The 25,107-nt window shown below is 51.8% G+C and overlaps 1 protein-coding gene across 17 annotated transcripts in view; it reads left to right on the top strand.

The window, feature by feature from the left end:
• Positions 1–25,107, top strand: part of RAP1GAP2 (RAP1 GTPase activating protein 2) — a 206,937-nt gene that overhangs the window by 101,677 nt on the left and 80,153 nt on the right. For 16 of the 17 annotated variants that reach the window (XR_002139499.3, XM_088802006.1, XM_019755481.3 and 13 more), the window contains one exon: positions 4,648–4,732. Coding sequence is in view for 16 of the 17 variants with exons in the window: in XM_088802006.1 (XP_088658132.1) it covers positions 4,648–4,732 (85 nt within the window). In the remaining variant the exon portion in view is untranslated. Of the gene's footprint in view, positions 1–4,647; positions 4,733–11,483; positions 11,520–25,107 lie in introns of those variants that run through there. The other variant, XM_088802009.1, reaches the window with a different exon arrangement.

The raw sequence follows: 25,107 nt of genomic DNA, 5'->3' as shown, positions 1-25,107 counted from the left end.
ACAGACCACAGTTTGTTTATCTGTTCATCGGTTCGTGGACACTTGGGTCATTTCCACCTTTTGGCTGCTGTGAATAATGTTTCTCATTCCTTTTGGTTTGGTTTTCCTGAGAAGCTCTTTGCAGTGGCCAGCTGTCTATATTTCTCTAGCTTGGCTATTTGGAAAGTTGGAGAAAGCGCAGCCAAGCGTGGCAGGTGGCTGGGGAGCTGGTGTGAGCGATGCAGATGCAAACAAGGGGAGTTTGAAAGTCTGGGAGAACTCTCTGCCAGAGGGGGGGCTTATGTGTGGCCCCAGAGCCATCTGATGGTGAGTGGGTATGTTTCCTGTTGATTATTAACCGATGTTGTGATCCTGAGAGTAGATCCCTGGGGCTGGAATTGGTGCTTATTGGAGATGCCAGAGATGTTTTCAAAGACATTAAGATTGCCCTGGACCCTTGTTTCTCTCTCTCTACTTGGAGACCAAATCACCATTTTATGAGTTATGATGACAGTAAAGATGAGGATAATTATGATAATGATGGTCTACATTTGTAGAGGACTTTATGTGGGGTTGCAGGTAGAACCATACTTGAACCCAGGACTCTCTTGATTCTCAGTGGAGGGCATTTTTCAGAAGTGTGTGACCGATGATGGCTGCAGTGACCTCAAGTGGTGTGAGGCAGAGCCAACCAGACTAGAGATGAGAACCCTGGAGGCCTGGCTGCTGTCCGTGGGGTCCTCCCATGCGAGTCTGTCCAGTTCCCTACGAACAGCCCCATTTGGGTGCATCATCCATTTGGTTTCTTGGCTTCTATTCCAGGCTCTTTGATCATTTCCTCCTGAGATTTGCATTTGGCTGAAGCTGGCTAGGACTTCTCCGGGCCTCCCTGTGCCCTCCCAGCAGCTCTGGGGAAAGGATCCCAGAGTAGAGAACCTCAATGCCATGTGGCTCTGGGGCAGAGGGATGCTGAGCGGGCTGCACCTCTAGGATCCCCAGAGGAGGGGGGGATGCTCCTCACCTGCCCATCCACACCTGGTTTTACCACCCTTCTTTCTCTTAGCTGGGCGAATGATCTTCTTCCTCCCTTCCTCTGTCTTCTCCCTGTCCTGCTTTTCCCCTCTTCTGCCCCCATCACCACCTCCTCTTCTTGTGGGTCCCTGCGTGGGTCTGGGAGCCTGTGTCCTCGGAGCTGTATGTGTGCATTTGGCTGGCCTGGTTGGAGGGGCAGTTTTCAGTCTCAGTGCTATGGACACATGTCAAGGTCGCTGTGGGTTACTAGAAAGAGGTTTCAAAGAAGTGTAAGGGTGCTACCTCTGCTCATAATTTACCTTTTGCTTATAATAAATTAGAGCAGATTCAGTGACAGAATTGTGTCACTCTCACCGACTTCCCTGTGATACATTCGCCCGAGAAAGGGCTGGAATCACCTTGAGCACTGTAGTTCTTACGTGGTCTTATCTCAGCGCCAGCGGATGGCTGGGCCTGGCTGTCCCTGGGAGATTGGCTCACACGTGAATGTCATTGGTTGTGAGGGGTGAGGCAGGACAAGGTGAGGTCGAAGCAGAGATTTCACCCTCCTTGTTTTGGATTCTCCAGTTACAATGCCAAGGTTAGAACCTGGGCTTGGGCGGTGTTTTCATTTCCTAGGGCTGCCGTAACCAAGTGCCACAAACGGGCAGCTTAAAACAGCAGACATTTATTGTTTCGGTTTTGGAGGCTAGAAGTCCAAAATTAAGGTGTCATCAGGGCCATGTTCCTTCTGAAGCCTCCAGGGAAGAATCTTTCCTTTTCTCTTGTCGCTTCTGACAGTGTCCAGCCATCCCTGGCATTGCTTGGCATTCTGGCTGTACCCCTCCCAGCTCTGCCTCTGTTGTCACCTGGCCTTCTCCCTGTGTGTCTGTGTCTTCACATGGATGCCTTCTTCTCCTCTAAGGACACCAGTCACATTGAATTAAGGGGCCGACCTAATGACCTCATCTTAACTTGATTACATCTGCGAAGACCCCCTTTCCCAATCAGGTCACATCACAGGTACCTGGAGGTTAAGACTTCAGTATATCTTGAGGGGACACACAATTCAACTCTAATAGGCAGTTAACTCTTAAATAAGTGCCTTTGGCTCCCAGGAGGGAGGGCTGGAGTCAAGAGTAAGGATGGTTCAGTGTGGTTGATACCCTGATAGGTGCCACTCCAAGCCATCTGTATACTAAGGCAGAGTAGATTCTAATTTGCGGCCAAGGGCCTGTGTGTGCTCTGAGTTCTGATTCTTTTAAGAACAGCAGCCATGCCTTCTGCCCACCGTGGCATCCCCTCTGGAGTCTTGGACGGAGCCCTGGAGCTAGCATGAGGCTGGTAGCCTCTGGTGCTCATTCCTGCTCCAGCACCTTCCAGGCTCCCAGCCGCATTTGGGAAATCCTTCTGGCAGGAGCTGCCCTGGGCTCCCACGTGATAGTCCCCACCACTCCCTGGAGACTGGTCCCAGGAGCTTATGCCAGTGTCCAGGGAAAACAGGCTGGCGCAGGGGAGAGGGGCTCAGCCCAGGGAGCGGAGGGTTAGGCATGGGGACCCTTTGCCTGGGACGCATGGACCTTGGATAAGAATCACATCTGCTCTGGTCCAATGGCAGTGGACATCTTGCCCTTATGGAGAGAACCACCCAGAGTGACCATGTATATGAGTGTCCCTTGACCACTGATATTAAAAACCTGCCATCATTATCCTCTCCTAGGGTTTGTGTTTCTGGAGAGCCAGGGTGGCTCTCGGTCAAGTTTGCCCACAAGCCATCTCGAGGGTAGTAGGCCAGAGATTGTCAGCTAACCCCAGCAGTCCTATAGACTGGTTGGGGGGGCTCGTCTCCCCTTCCCTTCCCTCCCTGCATGCTTTTCCCTCCCAGGCTCCCAGCCCCCAAGGGGAGCGGTCTTTGTCCGTCCTTGTGCTCTTGGCTCTCCCCATCCTTCGTCATCCTTCCTCCGTTCCCTTTTCCCCATCAGGGCTCTCAGGGGCGCAGGTCCATTGAGGAGGAGCAGGGGCTGCTTGAGAGAGTGCAGAGTGGTGGGAGGGGGCGAGCCGGCGTTAGACCCAGCTCTGTCGGCTCCACAGGCAGGTGAAGGCCGGAGCATCCCCGCTGGACCCCACCATGGAAGGGAGGCTGGTGGCTCTGATGGAGCTAGAAGAAGCCACATTTAGTCGTGTGTGTGCACGTGCACACACATGTGCTCTGTCTCAGCCCTGCTGTCTCTTGTGCTAGTTACAGTCTGGATCAGGAAGGAGGGGACCCCCCCTTTCCAGCCATCAGAGTGAGACCAAGGTCCAAGAAGAAAGAGGGGGAAGGCAGATGGAGGAGCAGTGAGGCGGACTGGCAGGGTTGAGGTTAATGGGGTCGCGTGGCTCCTCCACCAAGCCAGATGTTCACGTAGCCTCCTTACCCAGCTTCCTGGAGGACAGGCTGCAGAGCAGGCAGGGGTTGTATCAGAGTGCACGGGGCCCTATGGCGCCTGGCCTGGTTTCTCTTAGCTGGGGCCTCCCTGGCTGAGGGAAGCTGGGATGGGGTGGTGTCTGGGCCCCAGGGCAAGGGCTTGCTCTGGAAAGGCAGAGGGCTGGGCTCCGTAGGGGGCGGGTTTCTCCTGAGGGAGGTTAGGGTTGGAGCTGTTACCCCATTGGTAGGATGTGGGCTGGAAGGAAGTACAGAAGCATTCTCTCGAGGTGGCAGGGCAGTCCTCTGGTCATTTAAGTGGGACCAGGTGTTAGGCTGACTCAGGCTGGGGTTCTGGAGAAGGAAACAGTTGCAAAGTTGGGGGCTTTGACGGCTCAGTCCGGTCTTCTAGGCTCTTCATAATGTTATCCTTGCCTTCCCTCCCATCCCAGGATATAACTAGGGCACATCCGGGACACCAGAGGCCCTCGTCCGGGGACTCCCCCAGGTTCTGCCCAGCTGGTCCTATTGTGTAACTGTTGTTCCGAAGCCTTATCCCACTGCAAACATTCTGCCTAGTGATCGGACTGCAAACCAGCATTTCCTGGTCACCAGCAAGGGCCAGATGGAAAGTGGGGAGTGTGTGAGAGCAGCGAACTTGTTGCAATCATGTTGTCATGGTGACACAACTCTGTTTAGCTGCCTCTCCCCATTCTAGCCCACATGGACTAAAATAAGTTTTACCTGCAGCTTACATAGCAGGCAGTCCCGCCTTTCCAAGGTCAGCTCTCTGGCTGGTGCGTGTGTGTGTGTGTGTGTGTGTGTGTATTTAGAGACTCCAGGGAGGATGAATTGAAAACATTTACCCCTCTCCCCTTCTTCTCCCTCTCCATCCCCAGGCCTGTATCTCGTGGCCCTATAGTTGTCAGACGTCAGCGTTGCATCAGAATCAGCTGGAGAGATTGTTAAAATACAGATTCCTGGGCTCCATCACTGGAGAGTCTGGTGTGCACCTGAGAATTTGCATTTCTCCCAAGTTCCCACGTGCTGCTGCTGTTGGAGCAGGGAGCACCCTAGGAGCAGTCTTGCTTTAGATTTTAGTACATGCCAGCAAAAAAATGCACTCCACTCTCGTTTTGCTCAGTGTGTGTGTGTCAGACTGTGTCCTTAAGCCCAGCCACTCTTCGACGAGAGAGGGGAAGGTGCAGGCAGGCCCCCACTCACCTCTTTTGTGTTCCATGCCCTCCTTACAGGAAGCAGGAGCTGGCCAACAGCTCGGATGTAACCCTCCCAGACCGGTCGCTGTCCCCTCCTCTCACGGCGCCTCCCACTATGAAGGTAAGAAACTTAGAGTTGGTTAGAGGGAGGGGAAGTGGGTGGGGGAAATCTCAAGGCCTTGCTTTGTATTGGCACCAGACCGTCCCAGTGGGGCCCACTGAGTGCCTAGATACCTCTGGAAACAGCGTTCCCTTGAGCTCACCAGGGCAGGAGGAAAATGTGACTGTGAGACTCAGGTGTTAGGGCGTGGTCAGGAAATAGACAGGGACTGAACAGGGTTGGCAGGACACTTGGTAGTTAGCGAGAGGCCTTGTGGAACTGTGGGCCTGGGTTGTGGAACAAGGAGCCCAGGCAGGAGTAAGTGGGAGAGACTTAGAATGTAGCTACAGGCTGGTGCCTTAAGGGGCTACTGCCCAAAAGGGCTGCCAGGGACTGGGGGTGGGGAAGAAGGGGTCCTGTGGGCTGGGACCCTCCTGGGACCTGAATGGCACTTGCATGCTGATCTTCCTGCCTCTGATGGGCTCCCTTGGGCTGGCCCTGACGTCCCAATCTCTGTAGGAGAATTAAATGCCTTAGAGGTTCTGGGGAGCCAGTAATTCTTTTCCTATTGGCACTTTATTCACAAGTCTCTTTCCTGGGAGATCACATCCTAGGACCCCAAGTCCAAGCCCCTTTCATTCCTGGAAAGAAGCCAAGGGGGCAGCACCGTCCCCCTACTATGCCCTTCCCCCTTTACCTTTTAGTCTCCCCTGGCAGGATGGTCACATACACCTGAGCTGACCCTCAGGGAGGACTTTGGCTCAGCCAGTATTCCTACCTAGGCAGCAGTGCCCCTCCCTCCCTCGCTCCATCCCTCCCTCCCTCCCTCCCTCCCTCCCTCCATCCCATTTTGCCAGGTAAGGACTAGCTCTGAAGAAGTCACCTGCCTCTTGCATCATCTGAGGGGACATCTAAGCCAGCCCCCATCTCTGTCCTGGAGCTCTTCTGTGAGGTGACTCCCAGGGAGATAATTAGGGCTCCTTGCTATTGCTCTCTGTTGCACTCCCTCTTCTCTGACCTAATCTGTTGCAAAGTGATACCCCAGAGGAAGTAGATGAAAACCATCTTCCCGTTTTCATCCCATGTTGAATGCCCTCCACACACAGAGCTGGTATACTTGGGGGAATATCATGGAAGGGCAGCCGGAGCCGGCCCCGGTTGGATTAGAAGTTCAGGAATGGGTGGGGTGTATGGCTGACTGAGGACACCTGTTATCTCTTCCTGGTGGGGTGTCTGGGGGTATTGAAAGCCAGACCAATTTCATCCACCTACTCACGTTGCTGGCATCTGAGCCAAGTGCTGGGGTGGCTTGTTTGCATGAGGTAATGCTGAGGAGTGGGGTGTGAGATGCCAGTCTCTGTGCTTGTGGATGGTGGGAGTTTGCAGAGAGAACTCTGAAAGTTTCCTAGGAGGAGTCACTGAGTTCTCCTGGCAGGCTTTAATTCCTCACATACACATTTAATTCATTCAACACCCAATATTTATTTGAATGCTGTATTAGTCAAGACTCTTGATTTCAAGTGACAGAAACATAACTCACTTTGGCTTAAGCATAGAGAAAATTTGTTGCCTTCATAGTGGCAAGTATAGACTCCAAGCATGGCTGCATCCATGAAATCTGTCTCTTTCCATCTCTCTTCTATACTGGTTTCATTCTCTGTTAAACTCTATCTCTGGTGGCAGGATGGTGACAGCTGTTCCTACTTGGTAAATAACTCCAGTGAGAAGAAGAGTCTTTTCCCTAGTAGTGCTAACAAAAGTACCCGGGAGGAAGCTCATTGGCCTGGCTTAGGTCACATGTCTATCTCTGAACCAATCATTGCAGCCAGAGAGATGGCAGGCTCTGACTGGCCAGACTTGGGTCTCATGTCCACCACCTGCACCCTGAGAACCAAGAGTGGAGGACGAGTGGCTCCTCAAAGGAAAACTGAAGTGTTACTATAAGAAAAAGAGAAAATGGATGCAGGACAGGCAAGACCAACAGCTTTTCACTTCCAGTTTTGACCATGTGCCAGGCCCAGTGCTGAGCGCTGGGGACCCGGTAGTGAATAAGACATTGTGTCCCCTGTTCTGGAGCTTGTGGTCTAGCTAGGGAGACAAAAGTTGGAAACATACTTTCAAGAATGAGGGATGGATAGTTAGGTGTGTTCCAAAGGAGACGCGCAGCATAGCTGGGGGGCAGTATAAGGTCTGTGGAGGGGGGACTCTAACCTAATCTTGGCGAGGGTCAGGTAGGGCTTCTTGGAGGAAATGATGTTTCATCGGAACCCTGAGAGTTGAGTGGGACGTAGGCAAAGATGCAGTCAGGGTGGAGGAGAATGTTCTAGATGCTTACCCCTGGAAGTGAGGCCAAGCGACCAGTAGCACCTTCATCGTTTGGGAGTTCCTTAGAAACGCAGCATCTCAGGCCTCACTCCTGACAACTGAACCAGAATCAGCATTTTACCCACATTCCCCTTCGTGTGCACGTGACAGCTTGAGAAGCACTGCTCTAGACTCTGGAAGGCCCTGACGCAGGAGAGAGAGAGCTCCTCTAACCGGAGCACCAGAATGGCCCGAGCATCCATAGTTAGGGACGAAGAGTCAGACCCTTGGAAATTTTGCTGAAGATTTTGGGCTTTCTCCTAATTATGGGCATTGAAATCTTGAAGATTTTAGTCAGAGGAGTAAGAGGACGGGACTTTTAAAAAGTCACCTTGGCTGTTGTGTGGAGAGTGCATAGGAGGGAGCAGAGTGGAAAGTGGGTGACGAGTCGGGAGGCCTCCCCAGGACCCAGTGAGGAGAGGACGGTGGCCTGAGTCTGAGGGCTGTGTGAGGTGATTTGGAAGTGGTCAGATTTCCTAGGAGGTAGATTGATGAGATATGAGGACTTGTGGGGAGGTAGGAGGCAAGCGTGGGCCCAGGTTTGGAAGAATTGGATAAATGTTACAGCCATTCTTTGAGATGGAGTGAGCCGGCAGGGAGGATGAGAGCTTAAGCTCTAAGTGCTGGGTTGGACATGCTTGAGACATGAATGGGGGTGTCAGTGAGCAGCTGGGTATTTGGGGGCCAGGCTTCAAAGGAGGGTCAGGACTGGAGGTAAAAATCTGGAGTCATTTTCATAGAGGTGGGAATTGAAGCTTGGGGTGGAGGGTTGGGTGGGGGCAGTGAGCTCTCCAAGGAGAGGGTGGAGTAAGAAGAAGCTTCCTGGGCCGGCCCGGTGGCTCAGGCGGTTAGAGCTCCATGCTCCTAACTTCGAAGGCTGCCGGTTCGATTCCCACATGGGTCAGTGGTCTCTCAACCACAAGGTTGCCGGTTCAACTTCCGCAAGGGATGGTGGGCTGCGCCCCTGCAACTAGCAACGGCAACTGGACCTGGAGCTGAGCTGCACCCTCCACAACTAAGACTGAAAGGACAACAACTTGACTTGGAAAAAAGTCCTGGAAGTACACACTGTTCCCCAATAAAAAAAAAGTCCTGTTCCCCTTCCCCAATTAAAAAATTCTTTAAAAAAAAAAAGAGAAGAAGCTTCCTGGGTTAGCACCTTGCATTGCAGAGACTGGTGTGGAGGGGGCTGGAGACATGGTGGGAGGAGCATTTCACAAAGGAGGGTGGGCGGCCGGAGAGGCCAAGTACGACAAGCGCACAGTGTCCTCTGGGCTTAGTGGCCTCGTTGCTGCTGCTCATATAACCGAGAAGAGTTGTGGGAAGGGATGGGTGTGTGACCCCTGGGTGTGTGAGGAGTGAGTGGAGATGGTGCGAGAGTCAGAGGGTGTAGACAGTGCTTGTGAGGTGGGACCCATGAGTGTGTGGAAATGCTGAAAGGAGGGATCCAGGAGGGTATAAGGAGATACAGGAGAGAGGGGCGCTGATCAGGAATTTGGAGCACGAGCAAGGCATTATTAGTTAACACATGGATTCATTCGGAAAATGATTTATGAACATCCACTGGGTGCCTGACCCCATTCTGCTCTGGCAGCACAGGGCCAGCAGCACAGGGCCAGCTGGCTGTCAGCGGGTAAGCCTGGCTTGTGTGGGACCCCAGGTAGGCTCAGAACAGAGCAGCAACCTGCAGGGAAGTCTTCATGACCGATGGTCAGAAGACAGCCCCACCGCCGGTGCTCTGTCCTTCTTGTCTTTTTATTCTTAAAGATTTTATTGGAAAGGGGAACAGGACTTTATTGGGGAACAGGACTTTATTGGGGAACAGTGTGTACTTCCAGGACTTTTTTCCAAGTTAAATTGTTGTCCTTTCAACCTTAGTTGTGGAGGGTGCCGTTCAGCTCCAGGTCCAGTTGCCATTGTTAGTTGCAGGGGGTACAGCCCACCATCCCTTGCAGGAGTCGAACTGGCAACCTTGTGATTGAGAGCCAGCGCTCCAACCAACTGAGCCATCCGGGAGCTCAGCGGCAGCTCAACTCAAGGTGTGATGTTCAGTCTTAGTTGCAGGGGGCGGAGCCCACCATCCCTTGCAGGAGTTGAGGAATTGAACAGGTAACCTTGTGGTTGAGAGCCCACTGGTCCATGTGGGAATTGAACCGGCGGCCTTCAGAGTTAGGAGTATGGACTTCCAACCGCCTGAGCCACCGGACCAGCCCCCTGTCCTTCTCATCTCTGAACTCAAGAATTTCTCAGCCTGTGACTTTACTGTCCAAAGCCCCAAGGCCGAGGTCAGAGCTGGGAACTCAGAGGAAGATGCCAGGGGTCACCCTGGGGACTCACCCTCGGGGTGGGACCCTTTTGTGGTTGGCGTTGGGGGTCAACATGTGGCATACTTGGAGTTAGGGGTCTCTTTGTAACTGTCATTTGGGTTTATTCTTGCCTAAGATTTAGCCTGTCCTGTGGCTGTGATTCGAAGTCTGTTGTCTGTGGCAGGGACATTTGTTTTTCCCTTTGTGTAAAGCTAACGGATCCATATGGGGCTTCAGACCACGAGCCTCATTTACCTCGCCCGGCCTCCTCCACAGAGGGAGCGTCCCTTTTGTGACTTACTTATCAAGTCGTGTTGCTGGTCATTGGAAGCTTCCCTGCATTGAGTTCCTTGAGGGCTGTCCTGCTCTGTGGGTCCCCAGTCCTGTCTGGGGTGGGGTGCCTGACAGATGTTTTGTGGTGTGTTGACCGTACGGGACTCCAGGTGGGAGAAGCTTAAACTTGATCTATTCCTCTGGTTTGCTTGAATCTTACATCCCAGCTGAACCTCTGTCTCCAGGTAATACTCTTCTAAATTAAGCTCGTAGACATATGTTCTCCGCGATGTGGACTGCAGCCCCATCCTTCCCCATCTGTCTCATGTGGGGTCACCTGGGCAGACTCTGGGCGCCCACCTGCGATGAGGGCAGGATCAGGCTCTTGACCTCCTGGTTGTTATTGTACACTGAGGTCTGAGACACCCGAGGTAGAGACGACTCTCTCCAAGGTCTCTGGCCTTGGGGGTTCTACAGCCCCCACACAACATCTGGGCAGTAGGAGAGGGTCTCACCCAGTTCCCTTGGCAATGCAGGTTGGGGCAGAGCTGGTAGGCATACCCCTTTGTTATTGGTTAGCTTGGGGAGTCACAGAATGTCAGGGATGGATGGTCTATTTCCTTTATAGATAAATTGGATGGGAAATGACTCGCCCAAGGTCCCCCTGAAGATCCCGTGTTCCTCCGGTAGCCAGCAGATTAAGTTAAATTACAAGACCCAAACTATGTTTGGTAAAGTGCTCTCTCTTCTCATCCCACCCCACACACGCAGGGACAGCCCTTCCTCTAGTTGCTTCTGGATGAACTAGCCCTTCCTCTAGTTCATCTGGAAGGGACTGGTGGAGGAAGAGCGAGCCTCCAGCCTGAGAATCTCTTCCCCCCAGGCCCCTGCCCCTCACTGCCATGACTGCTGCAACTGGTCCCTGACTCACCCTCCCCCACCTCTTTGCTGTTTGTGTTTTTCAAGGGGATTTTTTTTCTAATATGAAACTGAGAAAAAGCAACCAGAGAAAGAGATGCAGAGCAGATGGGCTGAATGAGAGCCCAGTTCCCAGCCAGAGCTCAAACTGTGGATGACGCAGGGTGGGCTGGGAGAGGAGTTTGGGGCTGTCTCCCTGGGAATGCTGTGGATTGTTTCCAGGCCCACGTTTGTTGTCATCTTGTTTTCATGCCCAAATGGATCAACAGGCTTTTAGGGAGGGCTGGCTTTGTGTGCCCAGCACTACACTGGGTCCCATGGGGTCAAACAAAGGCCGCAGACCTCACCCCTCAAAGAACCTGCTGTCTACAGGGGGCCTTCCTTGAGTAGAAGAAACCATATGGCTCAGCATGTAACAAGCTCAAGTGTGTCAAGTGGCTTTTCAGTGTGGTGGAGAGAAGTAAGGACAGCTTTGTGGGGACGCGGAGTGGGGAGTTAGGAGGGGCCCTAATGGCGAGCATGGGGGCTGTGCTAGCCCCCCTGGGCCCAACCATACACAACGACCTCCCTGGGCTTCTTGAAGTGAAGGAGTCATGGTTGGGTGGAGCCTCCTGATTCTCCGTTAGCTCACAGTACGTGTGCAGAGTTTTCGTTGAAGGTGACAATGCTGGGATTTTATGTGACCTTGATCTGAACCGTCACCACTGGCCTCTGCAGCCCTACCAGACCTGGGCTGGCCTGGTCAGCTGGGAGGTGACTGTTGTTCCGTCTTCTCCACCCACTTACTGCAAGTCTGAGGGCAGCGCCCGCTCAGACCTTCCTCTTTCCAGAAGAGGATGAAGAGGCCCAGGGTTCCTTCTGTGGGGTGAGCGGGAAGTCTTGTTCCTACTTTGCTTCCTTGGTACTTCGCTCTCCCGGACTCATGAATGTTCCCGAAACCCTCCGAGGTAGGTCAGGCAGGTACGTAAGTCTCCAGATGCTGGGGAAGAAAATGGAGGTCAGAGGAACCTTCTCTTCTGCCGTCTCTTCATTCCCTCTGGGCAGAGCTGCGCTGGTCTCCTTCTGTCCTCCCAGGCTCACCAATTGCCCCCCAGCCAGTCTCTCTCCCTGGCAGTGGGCTGGGGCTTCCTTTCCAGTTTGTAGCACAGCCCCAGGCCCAATGCCATCTCTTCATTTTGCCCCTGGTTCCTACCTACCCCTCTCTTCCATCTACCTTGGGAAGGGTTGAGTGAGGGGGTATCTGCATCCCTCAGATCTACCCATTTTTATGGATGAAGTAAGGAGGCATTTGTGTGCAGGATGTGGGGAGCCTTCTTGGGTGGGGGCAGGGAGGGCTGGAGGACATCAGCAAAGAGGTTTGGTTTTCCCTTTCGTTAAGAAAGCGCTGGAGGGGGACATGAGAGGACAAATATTTGTTCCCCTCATTACCACTGCTGCAAGAGGTTTAGCGGGTCCTCTTGTTGATGCTGTGGGCCCTGGGAGAGCCGTCCCTGGTCTCCCAACAGGCCCTATTTATGCCTCCTGTCCAGATGCCCTCTCCTCAGGAGCCACTGCCAGAAGCCCTTTGATTTCGTTTCGGCCAGCGGACAGGGAAACCCCAGGGCAGTGCAGACGTGAGGAAGGGCTTACTTGGGTCTACATCTGTGGGGACACAGCTTGGAGGCGTGGACCCTCATGTCTGCTTAGCTGTGCATATATATAGTATATATTGTTCCTGATTTTGTTCATGTTTTAAGGCCAACTAGCTTACACTTCTTGCAAATTACTTTAGGTATAACTGGATTTAAAAAAAAATGGACGTACATCGAAATGCATAAATGTTAAATGCATACTTTTATTACCCATGCGACCCATAGTCTGATTCAGATGTAGGACGTTTCTGCCATTGTAGAAAGTTCCCCATGTCCCTTTATAGGCAATCCCCTCCACCCCCCAAGCAACCAGTGTTCTGATTTTTTTCACTATAAATTAGTTTTGCGTGTTCTAGAACTTAATTTAAAAGGAATTATGCAGCATGTACTCCTTTGTGTCCAATTCAGCGTAGTATCTGGAAGATTCGCTCATGCTCCCGAACGTACGTGTAGTTTGCATATGAGGCACAATTTTTTAATTCTCCTGTTTAGTTGTTTCCAGTTTTTGACTATAGTGCATAGGTTTTGTTTTGTCTTGGACATGTGTTTTCATTTCTCTTAGGTAAATATCTAGAGTGAAATGCCTGGGTCAAAGGGTAGGTGAATGTTTAACTTTCTGTGAAAACGTCAAACTTTTTGCCAGACGGTTATACTATTTTACGTTCCTACGGGGCGGTGTTACAAGAGTTTCAACTGTTTCATGTCCTCGTCCACATTTGCCATTGCCAGTCTGTTTAATTTTAGCCACTTGTGTGGGCGGGTAAGGGTATCTCCTTGTGGTTTTAATTTGTGTTTTTCTGATGACTAATAATATCGTTACAGTTTCTGTTGACCATTCTTATAGTGTCTTGTCCCCCTCTTCCCCTTTTAAAATTGGGTTGCTTGTCTTCTTGTGCATTCTTTACATATTCTGGGTACAAGTTCATTCTTTTTCTTACCGGTGTCTTTGATGAGCAGAAGTTTTCATTTTGATGCTATCTAATTTACAGATTTTTTTCATTTTGTGTTTATCGCTTTCTGTGTCTTAAGAAATCTTTGCTTACTCTATATCACAAAGATTTTCTTCCATGTTTTCTTTAGAAGTTTTATTGGTTTAGCTGTAGGTCTAAGATCCATCTTAATGTAATTTAATTGTGTAAAGCATGATATAGGGGTCGAGGTGTATTTATTCCCATATGGATATCCAGTTGTTGAAAAGACAATGTTTTGCTTTGGTACCTTAGTCAAAACTCCACGGGCTGTGTGAGTGCACCCATGTATTTGTAGTTTGTCACTGTAAGCCATGGTGTTTCTCTAGATCAGGGATGGCAAGTAGGTGACGCTTGTGTTATCAGTCCACCCTTCTGCCCCTATGGCAGTTGTTAGTAGTTGATCATGGCACTCTTTCCCAGAAGTTTAGACATGGTCTCAGAATCCTCTCCAACAAAGCACTGCAGGCAGCCACCGCCAGTCGTTTGGAGTTGACATTCGAGATGAATTACTTCTGGCATCGCTGATTGAAATTGTCAGAAGAAGTTAAGCTATTTGCTCCAGATTCCACAACCGGTGAGGGCAGAGGCAGGATTTGGAATCCGGTCTTTTTGTGTGACACCGAAGCCTGTGCTGTCTTATCCACTCCTCCGGACTGCTTGGCAGGAATCATTTAAGCGTGTTACTTAATCTCCCTGACCTCCAGTTTCTTCACCTGTGGAATAGGGTCAGTGGCCACCTAGAAGAGCAGCTGGGCAGAGTAGTGAGGTGGTGGAGTGAAGTAGCTGGTGGCGTGCCTACACGAGTAAGTGCTCACTAAGTGGTAATGCAATAATGTGATAATGACGACGATGACGTGGTGGTTGTTGCCCTTGAAAAGCAGTTAGAGCTTCTCTCTAGGGAACTGGCAGCCAGCAGCACATGAGAGTCCCTTGCCTGCTCCCATGGAGCCTTGGGCTCTTGGCCTTTCAAGCTGGAGGCCCCAGAGGGGAGTCCTGCTTCCTAGGAATTGCTAATGGAGCCCAAGCCACAGCCCTAGGTGTCCAGACCACCTAGGCCTTACTCCTTCTCCCCTTTGTGTTGGGGAACAGGCCTGCTGGGCTTCCAGAATGCTTTCTCTGGGAGCCCTCTTTCCCTCGCCTTTGATTCTCCAGCCTATTTCCCTTTCCTTTGGACAGGCCACATGGTCTCCATGGCGGCTAATCCCGTTAGTTTGACTTGGACCTGCATCCCTTTGAGGTTCTTCATCAAAAGAGGTGAAGTAATATTGAATCGCAGTTCAGAACACAGTTTCTGGAGCCAGTGTGCCTGGGCTTAAGGCTTTATCACCTCCTAGCTTGTAACTTCTCTGTGCCTCAGTTTCCCCATTTGTAGAATAGGGATATAAGAGAACCTGCCTCATGTGGTTGTAATGGGCACGAATTGAGATGATGAACGTTTATCACTTAGAACAGAGACACATGGCACGTGTGGCAGAAGTGTTAGTCATTAGTCTGCCAGAGAAGAGCCGTGCTGAGAGAGGAAGCCTGGAGGAAGACACTGATTTTCCTGTTGTTAATACAGTTTCTCCTCAGGACTCCCTGATTTCCTGCCCTCCCTGGTCCCCACGGCTGAGGTGCCTCTCGTTGTCCAATGAACAGAAATTGAAATTGCATTTGATGTGATTTGCCCCACCTGAGCCCTGTGTATTAGACCTGAAACCCTGCCTGAAAAATGTGGGTGACAGTGAGAGTATTGGAAAAAGGCCCCAAACAAAGGCCCTGCCCAGCAAACTCAGACAGACCTGGGGAAGGGTTTTCAGGGAGGGAGCATCCCTCTGCGTCATGCTCCCAACTCCTGTAGTCGGGCTGGCCTTAGCCCATCGGGGGCACAGACTACGTGGCCCCCATGGGAACAGGAAGACTCTGCAATGTCGGAGTCGTCAGAAAGGATTTTGGGGTTGGACGGAGTGGAGACCTAGATAATTCAAGACTGTGGAGAGTTCCACGGTTGGCCTTAGTGTGCATTTTATGTTTGTCTCCATCAGAGGTTTCCTTCCTAATTCCTTTTGCCTGTGGCTAATATGAAGAGCAGTCCATATTTCTGACTGACCTTGTGCCCCGATAGAGCACTTTACATTCAGGGCGTCTCTGGGGGGCTGCTTCGCACACTGCTCTAGCTCAGGCTGTGCCACCTGCCTTGGAAGGCCTGACCAGCCCTCCTCCCCTAACTCACCCCTGGCTCTGCGACATCCTGCTTGTGTGGGGTCCCGGTTTTCCCGATGGATTGTTCTAGGTCTGGGGCGCAGAGGCTGGGACCTGGGCCTGGACTTTAGCAACCACTGTGTGACATCGTGCGGTTCGGTCATCTTCTGTGCACCTCAGTTCCTTCATCTGCAGAACTGAGCCCACCCCACATTGTTGCTGTGAGGAAGCAGGTGGGCAAGGGCTTCAGAAAGCACCGGGCACATACAGGCATTATGCATTCGTATGTAATGAATACTAGTGGTTGTTTTCAGGCAATGAGCTGAATGCTTGTGGGCTGGTTTCGTTGAGTATCCCTCTCTTCTCCTCTTCCAGCTGCCACAGACACTTCTTTACTGGGACCAGCTCAGGAGGGGTTCCCCCCCACCCCCATGCATGCATGTCATTTACCTGACACTCAAGCCCAGTGTGTCTGGTGCTTTGGGGGGCAGTGGATGGGGGGTTCTGTGTTTGCTCCTGAAGGGACATCACCCGCACAGTTCTGAGCCCCTGTGGCTAGCTCCTATGTGTCCCTCTCCTGTTAGCTCCCCCTGCCCCACCTCTGGCAGATTCCCTGCTGAGTGTGGAGATGGCGTTTTAGGCCTTAGGTGGGGTATTCATTTCCCGGGACTGCTGTAACAGATGACCAGAAACTTGGTGGCCTAACAACAGAAATTTATTCTCTCACAGTTCTGGAGGCTAGAAGTCCAAAATCAGGGTGTTGGCGTGGTGTGCTCCCTCCAAAGGCACTAGTGGAGGATGCTTGCTTGCTTCTTTCAGCTTCTGGTGGCGCCAGGCATTCGTTTGGCTTGGGGACTCCACTCTCTGCCTCCATCTTCACACGGCCACCTCTTCTCCCTGGCTTGGCTGTCTCTGCTCTGTGGGTCACTTACAAGGATTTAGGGCCCACCTGAATCCACCTGGGTCCCATCTCAAGATCTTTAACTTGGTTCCATTTGCAAAATCTTCTTTCCAAACTAGGTCACATTTGAAGGTTACTGGACATGGACATATTTTTTTGGCGGGGGAACCACCATTTAACCCGCTATAGGTATGGGCTGCCGTCTCTCAGGAGCTCCTGATGGGAGTTTGGTGAGGCTCAAAAGCTGTGCCAGCACCTGCTCACCCTTGTGTAGTTGGGTGTCATTTAAGTGTGAGTGCAGGGGTGGGGCGGGGTGTCGCAGGGGCAGGGCTGGGAGGATCTGGTCCAGGGCCGTCCCAGCTCAGTATCCTGAGGGACAGGGTTGTTTCTTTCCATCCTTGCTGCCAAGGGCCTGGTACATAAGGGGCCCACAGTAGGCGCTTCATAAACACTTAGTAGTCGGTGCTTAATAAAAACTCATAATAGTCTTCACTGATGGAGCCAGCCTTGAGAATGTGACTTTGAACAAAAAAGCCCAGTATTTTCTTGGAGAATTTTCATAAGAATTATTTTTCCCCCAAATAGCAACCCCCCCTCCCTGATTTTTAAATAAAATGATATATGCTTATTATAAAAAAATGAAGCAATTGTAAAGTACAGAGAAAGGAAAAAAACCCACCCCTAACAATATCCTCCCATCCAGACACATTCATCTTTACCATTTGCCCAGCGTCCAGACATCTTGGCATCATACACACAGATAGAGGCATAAATAAACGGGATCTCACTGTTTGTGCTCCTTTGTAATAAAAAGAGTTAGATTCAATTTTACTTGCATTTATCCAGTGGAGAAAAAAACCAGGAGGCTCAGGCGGGATTGCTGAAATTTGGATAAATGTTTCCTCTCTGTAAGATGTATTAATTCTTATAAGAGTCCTCTAAAGATAAGGTAAAAGATTAAAAAAAAAACCCACACACACACAAAAAAAACCTTTGAAGGTAGAGACATTAATTTTTGTTTTTACTAAATTATTTCAACTTTATACATAGTGGTTGGTTCCCTGATTTAAAATACGAGAACCAGGTGATTTTGGAGGGGAGGTGGTACAGTCTGTGAACTTGGCCTCTCAGAGGGCACGACATACTGCTTTTGAGGGGAACTCCTATGCCCTTCCCAGGAGACTGGGCTGATGCGTTCTGCATCTCCAGCCACATGAAGGGAGCGTGTGAGAGCCCAAGCTCAGTTACACATGGAAAGCAAACTGAGCCCTGGGCTGCTGGATTTGTTGGGTTTGTTAGCAGATGACACGGGCTGAGTTGCTTTGATTTGGCAGCGGGGCCAAGAAGTTTCTGAAATGTCAGATGTGACTCTGATGGCTGGTTGGCTCTAAGTGGGATGCCAGAAGTGAGGGGTGGATGGCCGGTGGTGTGAGCTGCTGTAGAAGAGAAAAAGAAGAGGAAGGGGGGAGAAAGGAAATTGGAGGTGGGGGCGGGGAGGAGGCAAGGAGAGGAAAAGAGGGAAAGACCGGTAGAAGAAGGGAGTGGGGAGGCCGGTGGTGGTAGAAGAAGGAAGGAAAAGGGTGGGGATAGGTGAGGAGGAGGAGTTGGGGTTACTTCATCATTCGCTGGTAGGCCTGGGCCCAATTTATTCCCAGATACACTTTGTTCGACCAACATGATATTTAAAAATTCATTTCAGTGCTATGGGGGAAGGATGTGTTCTCTCCAACCCCTATTTTGCCTTATATCCTCCTGATTCCTAAACGTGTCTGGGTTCAGGACCTTTGCCAGATGGGCTGCTGCTCTTTCTAGAGCTCTCCCTTCCCTGGGGCTGCTTGTGGTGGTGGCCTGGGCTCCGAGGAGACAGAATTGCATCTCCCCCCAGAGATGTAGTGGGGATCAGGATCCGGCTGGATTCCCTCCCAGCTCCCCAGCCTCACCCTTCTGTGGGTGTCCAGATGGGGTTCAGGACAGCATTTGAGTGTCCTTTTGTGGGGGGTGATTCCATGTTTGGGAGAGCTGGGCTGTGGGAGACAGGAAGCAGGGGCTGTGGCTTATTTATCTCCATCTCCTCATGTTTGGTGACTCTTTATTGAACTGGAAAGGTATGATCTCTACTCTTAGAGGGTATGATGACTACGAGGACGCAGAGCCCAAGAAACCACGCTCTGAGAGTGACTGGAGATGAGACACGATGTCTACTGAGTGCTCCCGGGGTCCCTTCAAGGGTGGCCTCAGTAAGCGCAAATAGGCAGGAAACCCTTGCACGATGTCACTTCCCAATGAGGGGATGGATCTAGGGGGCCCCAGAGTGAATCCCTTAAACACCAGCATAGTGAAACAGAAAGCAGGTCAGGAACCATGGTCAGATCTGAGGAGCAGGAAGGTGGGTCTTCAAAGTCTTGTCACCCAGAGCCTGCAGGTGCCTGAGGGTGGTGCTGGCAGCGGAGGTAGGAACCAGGAAGCCAGGCCTTCCAGGTCACTGGCCCAGCCTGAGTTGTCATGGACAGACAGTGTCCTGATCCTGTTTGCGTGGTGTGGTCCTCTGCCACCGGGTGGGCAACCTTTCTCCTTGCTGCCTGAGTCCCAGGTCCAGTGGAGGTCAGGAGTCCACACCTGGTTTTGTGAAGACCAGGAAAGAGCATCAAGGCAGTTATTAAAATATTAAAATCAAGTTCACCCCAGATGGTGCATATGTACCACAGAGCATTTCAGTTTTAAGGAATGGGGTAAGGTTACCCAGTCAGAGGCACGGAGCTAGAGCCTCCGAGTTCCTTCCTCTCCACAAAGTCTTGCTGGACATGTACTATCAAGCTGTCTGTATTAGTTTCTTATGGCTGCTGAAACAAAGGGCCACAAACGTAGTGGCTTAAGATAACACAGACTTATCATCTTATAGTTGTGGTGGCCAGAAGTCTGACAAGGGCCTCATGGGGCTAAAATCAAGGTGTTGACAGGGCTGCCTTCCTTCTGGAGACTCGAGGGGATAGTCCATTTCCTGGCCTTTTCCAGCTTCTAGAGGCCGCCTGCATTCCTTGGCTCTTGGCCCCATTCCTCTGTCTTCAAAGGCAGCAACCACTAAACCAGATCCTCACACTGCCATCTGTCTGGTTCTCTCTCTTCTGCCTCCTGTTATAAGAACTCTTGTGACTGAACTGGGCCCACTTGGATAATGCAGGCTCCTCTTCTCATCTCATGGTCAGCTTATTAGCAACTTTCATTCCATCTGCAACCTCAATTCCCCGTTGCTGCCATGTAACCTCACATATTCACAGGCACTGAGGATTAGGGGGGCATTATTTAGCCTATGACAAGATCAGGGCACCTTCATGGTTCAGTGGGAGAGGCTGGGCTTTGTTAGACCTGAGTTCCCCATCTGTAAGATGGGGGATTTTTTATCCACTTCCTAGCGGAAACTCTAGAGGCCCAGCACACAGTAGGGCTTCTTTCTGTAGGATTCCGTGGTTCTGTGACTGATTCTTGGCCTGCCTGATTTCATTGCTTTTTGGGCCCATGACATTATATGATTTCAAATATCCTCCTCCTGACTATGGGATTTGAAGAGCATGTCGCATGTCCCTAAGCTTTTCCACAGAGAAAGGAAGGCCACACAACACCCACACTGTCTGTCTAGAGCTGAGAGGTGGCCTTGATTTTGTTACCTTGAGTCAGCAACTAGCTGATCTCCCATCCATGTGGAACGATAACCCTTCACTGAGGAGAAGATGGCCTAGGTGAGCTTCACCTTGCCCTGATTTGCAGTTGTCCAATATTCTCTTGAAAGGAGGTGCCCTTGCCTACCTCCAATCACACATTGTCATCTCCCTCCCATCTAACCTGAATCTTTCTTGCTGCAGTTTCAGCCTGTTGGCTCTCAGTTTGGCTGGCAGGGAAGCAGCAAAGCTGCCCGCCAGGTCGATAATGACACCTAATCCTGGTGATCTGCTTCTGTCCCATTGTAACAGTGCCACCACTTCTATCCCCAGGCCACCCTCTGCTTCTTCTCATCAGAGTGTGCTGTCTGTTGTGTAGGTCCAGGGTCATCTGGGGGTGAAGATGGGAAGGCCCGTGGGAGGAGCGGGAAGCACTTCATTATGCTGAGACTGGCTGTGCTTAGATAACCCTCCCCAGGTGACCTGCCTGGCACAGAACGTCCCTGTCCTGGTCCCCCAGGTCAGATAGTGTTGCCTGGCTACGGGGCAGCCAACGCGGCTCTGGCAGGGAAAGTAAATAGGCACATATGTTTACAATTCAGTATCACTGGGCAGTCAAACATGTGGCAGCACCTTCCAGCCCACCGAGAATCTGTAATTCTCTTCACTCCATGAGAGTGTGTGTGTGTGTGTGTGTGTGTGTGTGTGTGTGTGTGTGTGTGTGTACCAAGACCCAGATGGTCTCTTCTGGGAATTGGCCATCCGTTGTTGTGTGGGACGGGGAGTGGGTGGGTGAGTTACAGCCTCAGCCCCAGGGGAACTGTCAACCTGGTCACCTGGGCAAGACTCTTTAGACACTCTGGGGCTGGCCTGGACGCCTCAGCTGGCTGGAGCTTTGAGGGCACGGGGCTCTGGGGCAGCTCATGCAGATTTTGCCTTGGACTGCAGCAATCGGAAGGTGTGCACTGCCTGGGGCGCCCAGCGCAGGGGATGGGTAGGGGCTGAAGTCAGCAATCTGCTGGCCAACAAGGTGTCCTGTGTGCGGCTACCTCTGACCAGAGGAAAGGATGGCTTTTCCCAGTTGGTCCACGGGAGGGGTACCCTTTTTGAATTCACACAAAGGATAGCCTTGGTCCTGCTAAAGGGGACTCATTAAGTTGGTTGAGTCCCAAAGACCACATGTGGGATGCCAAGCATCGTGTGGCTTGTCCCCAGGCAGCCTCAGTGCCTCCTCAGGTGGAGCAGGGGTCTTGGCAGCTCTGGGGAAACAGGAGGTGGACAGACCCACGTCTTTCGTAAGTGGTAGGAAAGCAGGCCGGCCTTCTCTTAGCTGGAGGTACACAAATGGCTGCCTGGGGTACCTGTGGGCACTCAGTGGGGGGAGAGCCTAGGATGGTGTCCTAGTAGGGTCACTTCTGGCAGGGATCATTTGACAGCAGTGGGTGGTCCACAGCCAGTGAGGTTGACTATTTTCCCTGCATGTGCTTTGTGCTTGTTCCTCTTCTGAAGACTTCTTCTTCTCCCCCACCCTATTGCCTCCCTCCTTCTTTCTAAATCTCCTGACTCAAAGGCACTGCTAGGATGCCACCACCCCCATGAAGCCTTCCCTGAACTCCTCTAGCGAGAGTTTGTATTGCTTGCTCTCCTGCATTAAGAACACCTTACACATGGAAGTGCCAGTGAAATGCCTTCATTCACTTTGCAAATGATTTATTGACTGCCTGCCATGGATTAGGGACTGCTCTAAGGCCTGAGGATACAGCAGCGAACACGATTCCTGCCCTCATGGCGCGTACCTGCCAGTCAGGGAGGTGGACTGTAGATAAGAAAGTCACCTACAACTGCAGCTTCTGATTGGTACTCTGAGAGAAAGACACAAACGTGATGTTGGGGTGGTCGTCATTTCAGGGGTGCTATTCGAGAATATCGGTGTCGTATCAGTGTCAGTGGGAGGGAGAAATGGCTTTCTATGGGGGCTCGAAGAAGGCATCTGGAGGAGGTAATGTTTAAGCTGAGCCCTGAGGAGGATGAGAAGGAATGTCTGTGTGAAGAGCCGGGGGTGTGCCTGGATGCCGGAAATGAAAATGCGAAGGCACCAAGGTCAGGAAGAGTCTGTACTTTTGAGGAACAGAAAGGAGGCCTGTGTGGCTAGAGTAGAGTGAACAACGCGAGGCTGCAGAGAGGCAGAGCCTGTCAGGCCTGTGGGCCTTGGAGGGGTTTAGGTCTTCTTCACCAGCAAAGTGATGTGATGTCTGTCCGGCTGCCATGTGGCGAAGGGATTACAGTTCAGTACAAATGGAAGGAGGGAGACCAGATTGGGCGTTGTTGCTCTAGTCTGGACAAAAAAGTGGAGGGGGCTTGGACGTGGGAGGTTGGCAGTGGAGATGGACAGAAATGGGTGAATTCAAGTTTTATTGAGCAGGTCGAGACCACAGGGTGAACTGATGGACTGGACATGGGAGGTGAGGGACAGGGAGGAATCTAGCTGTGTCGTCATCCTAGATGGTACTTGAGCAATGGATGGGTTTTGGTCCCGTTTTTCTGAGACAGAGAAGCCTGGGAAGGTTCGGGGAGGAAGATCAGAGGCTCTATTTTGGACACACCAAGTCTGAGATATTCATGAGACAGTGAAGTGGAAAAATCAAATATGTACTTGGAGATGCTGATGTGGACGTCCAAGGAGAGGTCAAGGTTGGAGATATTCATGTGGGGCAATCAGCAGAGAGGCGGTTTGAAGTCTGGGAGGATGGATGGGTCGCGTGGGAGGACAGTGGAGACACACGAGAGGAGGGCCTTCAGAGAGGCGGAGCCGGTGGAGAGGGCTGGAGGCAAACAGGAGAGCAGGGCTGCTGTGGACACCCAGTGGAGGGAACGCTGCAAGGAGGGAGTGGTGCTGCGCGATGAAGAGGAGGGCAGAAGTTCTTCTTGTATGTGGCAATGTTGAGGTCGTTGGTGGCCTTGATAAGAGCTTTTCAAGGGGGCTGTGGGGCCAGATTGATGGCTGCGCTGATGGAGGCAGGAAGACTGTTGCTTAAGGTGTGTAGAATTCCCCAGAACTGACCAGAGTGGCCAAGCTTAGGAACACTGCAACTTCATTCGTTCCAGCTGGAGGTGGGGTCTCCTGTGTGCAAGGTGAAGCTATCCTGGTGGTGAGGACCCCTTGACGACCCTGCCCCGCGAAGGCAGTGGGATCCTTTCGCAATCCAGATACACGGTTTCCCGGGCAGAACAGATCCAGGCTGCCTGATGGTTCCAGGAGGGGATGTTTATGAGGGTGAGTGGCCAGCCTGAGTCTCATAGGTTCAGCCAAAATCAGGAGGCGCCTTCCTTAGGCCTGGGAAAGCAGGGTCATGATTTCACCTCCTGGTGGCCCTTTCAGACTGGTCACTCCCAGTCTGGATAGCCGCAGGGCCAAAGGAACTCCCAATTTAGTGAAAATGAGGCTATGCCCTGAGTCCAGGGCATACCACCTGCTCACTGGGGGAGCTGGAAGTGTGTCTGGGACTTTATCCCAGAGCTCTCTTTAGATAGATCTGCTTTGCAATCACTTGTCTTGACTGTATCCATCCACATCACAGGAGAGTGGCTTGGAGCCCCAGCTGTGGGTCTGCACCTTCCATATGGCTCACCAGGCCCCCTTGTGGCCGATACCATCAATACCAGATGGTGGCTGCAGAGGGGCGGGAGGCAGGTAGGGGGGAGGGGTGCGATCAGGGTGGGAGCTGAGACTGGGGAGAGTGACAAGCCCTCCAGCTGCCCTCTGAGTCAGCTCAGCAGACCAGGGGCTCAGGCTGCCAGGAGCTGGGGCCCCACCACTGTGTCCACTGCTAAACCTCACCACTCAGGTGCCCCTGGAGACTTCCTTAGGAGAGACCCGGTTTAAGTGGGGGGCCGAGGGAGTCTCCTCAGTCAGGCTGAGCACTTCTGCTGCTGGGTCCTGCATCCCTAGCTTGGCAGGCTCACTGGCTGTTCCAGTCCCCCTGGGGCTTCAGTGCAAGCTCTGGAAGGTGGCACCAGCCCTCTGAGCCAGGCGCTGGCACCACTTCAAACACATCCCCTGGATGCATGGATCTCTTTTGGTAGAAAAGGAAGTGGATCGTGAAAAAGAGGCTGAGGTTTCTAACTTCATCCTCTTTCCCTCTATGTGCTTCCTTTGTTGTCTGTCTGTGTTTGAGGACGGGACCGCTGGGCAGGCAAATTGCAAGCAGCAACAGATGATAACTGTTTATAGCAAGAGGGCACGTGCAGCTGGCTGCTACTGCTCCTCACCTTGGGGGCCCATGAACCTCTCCAAAGCCTGGGCATGTGTGTTTTTATGAGTGAGTGTTTATTGTGTGTGTGGGGTGAATGTGAATGTTTGGGGAGCTCTCCATTGTGTACCATCCATGTGTTCTGGGAATCTGTTTGGGCACGCGTTGGTGTGAATGGATTTGTAGCCAAATGCTTCTCCCAGCCCGAACAGCTGGGCCTGGGGTGGGCAACCCGGTGGCCCTACCCCAAACCTTGTTAGGTCCTCAATTTGCACCAGTACCCCATTCATCAGCCCCAGCTGGCAAAATGGGGCGGGACAATCGTGCTATTTGACATATGGTTTATGGAGAAGAGAGCTGTTCCGCGTCGAAATCCCCACACGGTTGTATCTGTATAATTAGGCTGTTGGAGCTCAGGGACTGACTGTTAGAATCACTTGGGATCAAAGCATTTATTTAGGTAGTCATTAACTAGAAGATGGGGAAGGAAAAGAACATGCAATTTGCGGACGTCCCTTCCCTGCAGGTCAGCCTGAAAGGAAACAGCCTTCCTCCTGCCATCTCCCTCTGGGGAAACGAAGGTTGGGGTCTTTTAGCGGTGGGGTGACTTGGATGACATCTCTCAGGCCCGTCAGGAGCATGACCCCCCAAATTACCAGTTTCTCAGGACTTTTCTGATTATCTCCCTTGGCTCAGCCAGGCCCAGCAGCAAAACATCACGTATTGATTGATTCAGTTCTCGGTCCAGTCCATCTGATGAGAATCTATGTGGTAGGCAGGGGACTGCTGCCAGCGAAATCCCAGTAACCTATTGTCCTATGGGGAGGGGGGTGTCAACAGGAAGAACCCAGATAATTGTAATTCTGGCGTACATAATCTCTAAAGCTTGCTTTTGCCACTTCCTCACACTGCTGATGTAGGCATGGGGGTGGTGGCTTTGTTTTTCTT

Source organism: Rhinolophus sinicus, chromosome 12 (genome assembly GCF_057876585.1).
Source record: "Rhinolophus sinicus isolate RSI-liver-muscle chromosome 12, RSI-T2T, whole genome shotgun sequence".
Taxonomy (NCBI): Eukaryota; Metazoa; Chordata; class Mammalia; order Chiroptera; family Rhinolophidae; genus Rhinolophus; species Rhinolophus sinicus.
The sequence above is the reverse complement of the archived record's forward strand: the minus strand, read 5'-3'. Positions and strand labels throughout refer to the sequence as shown.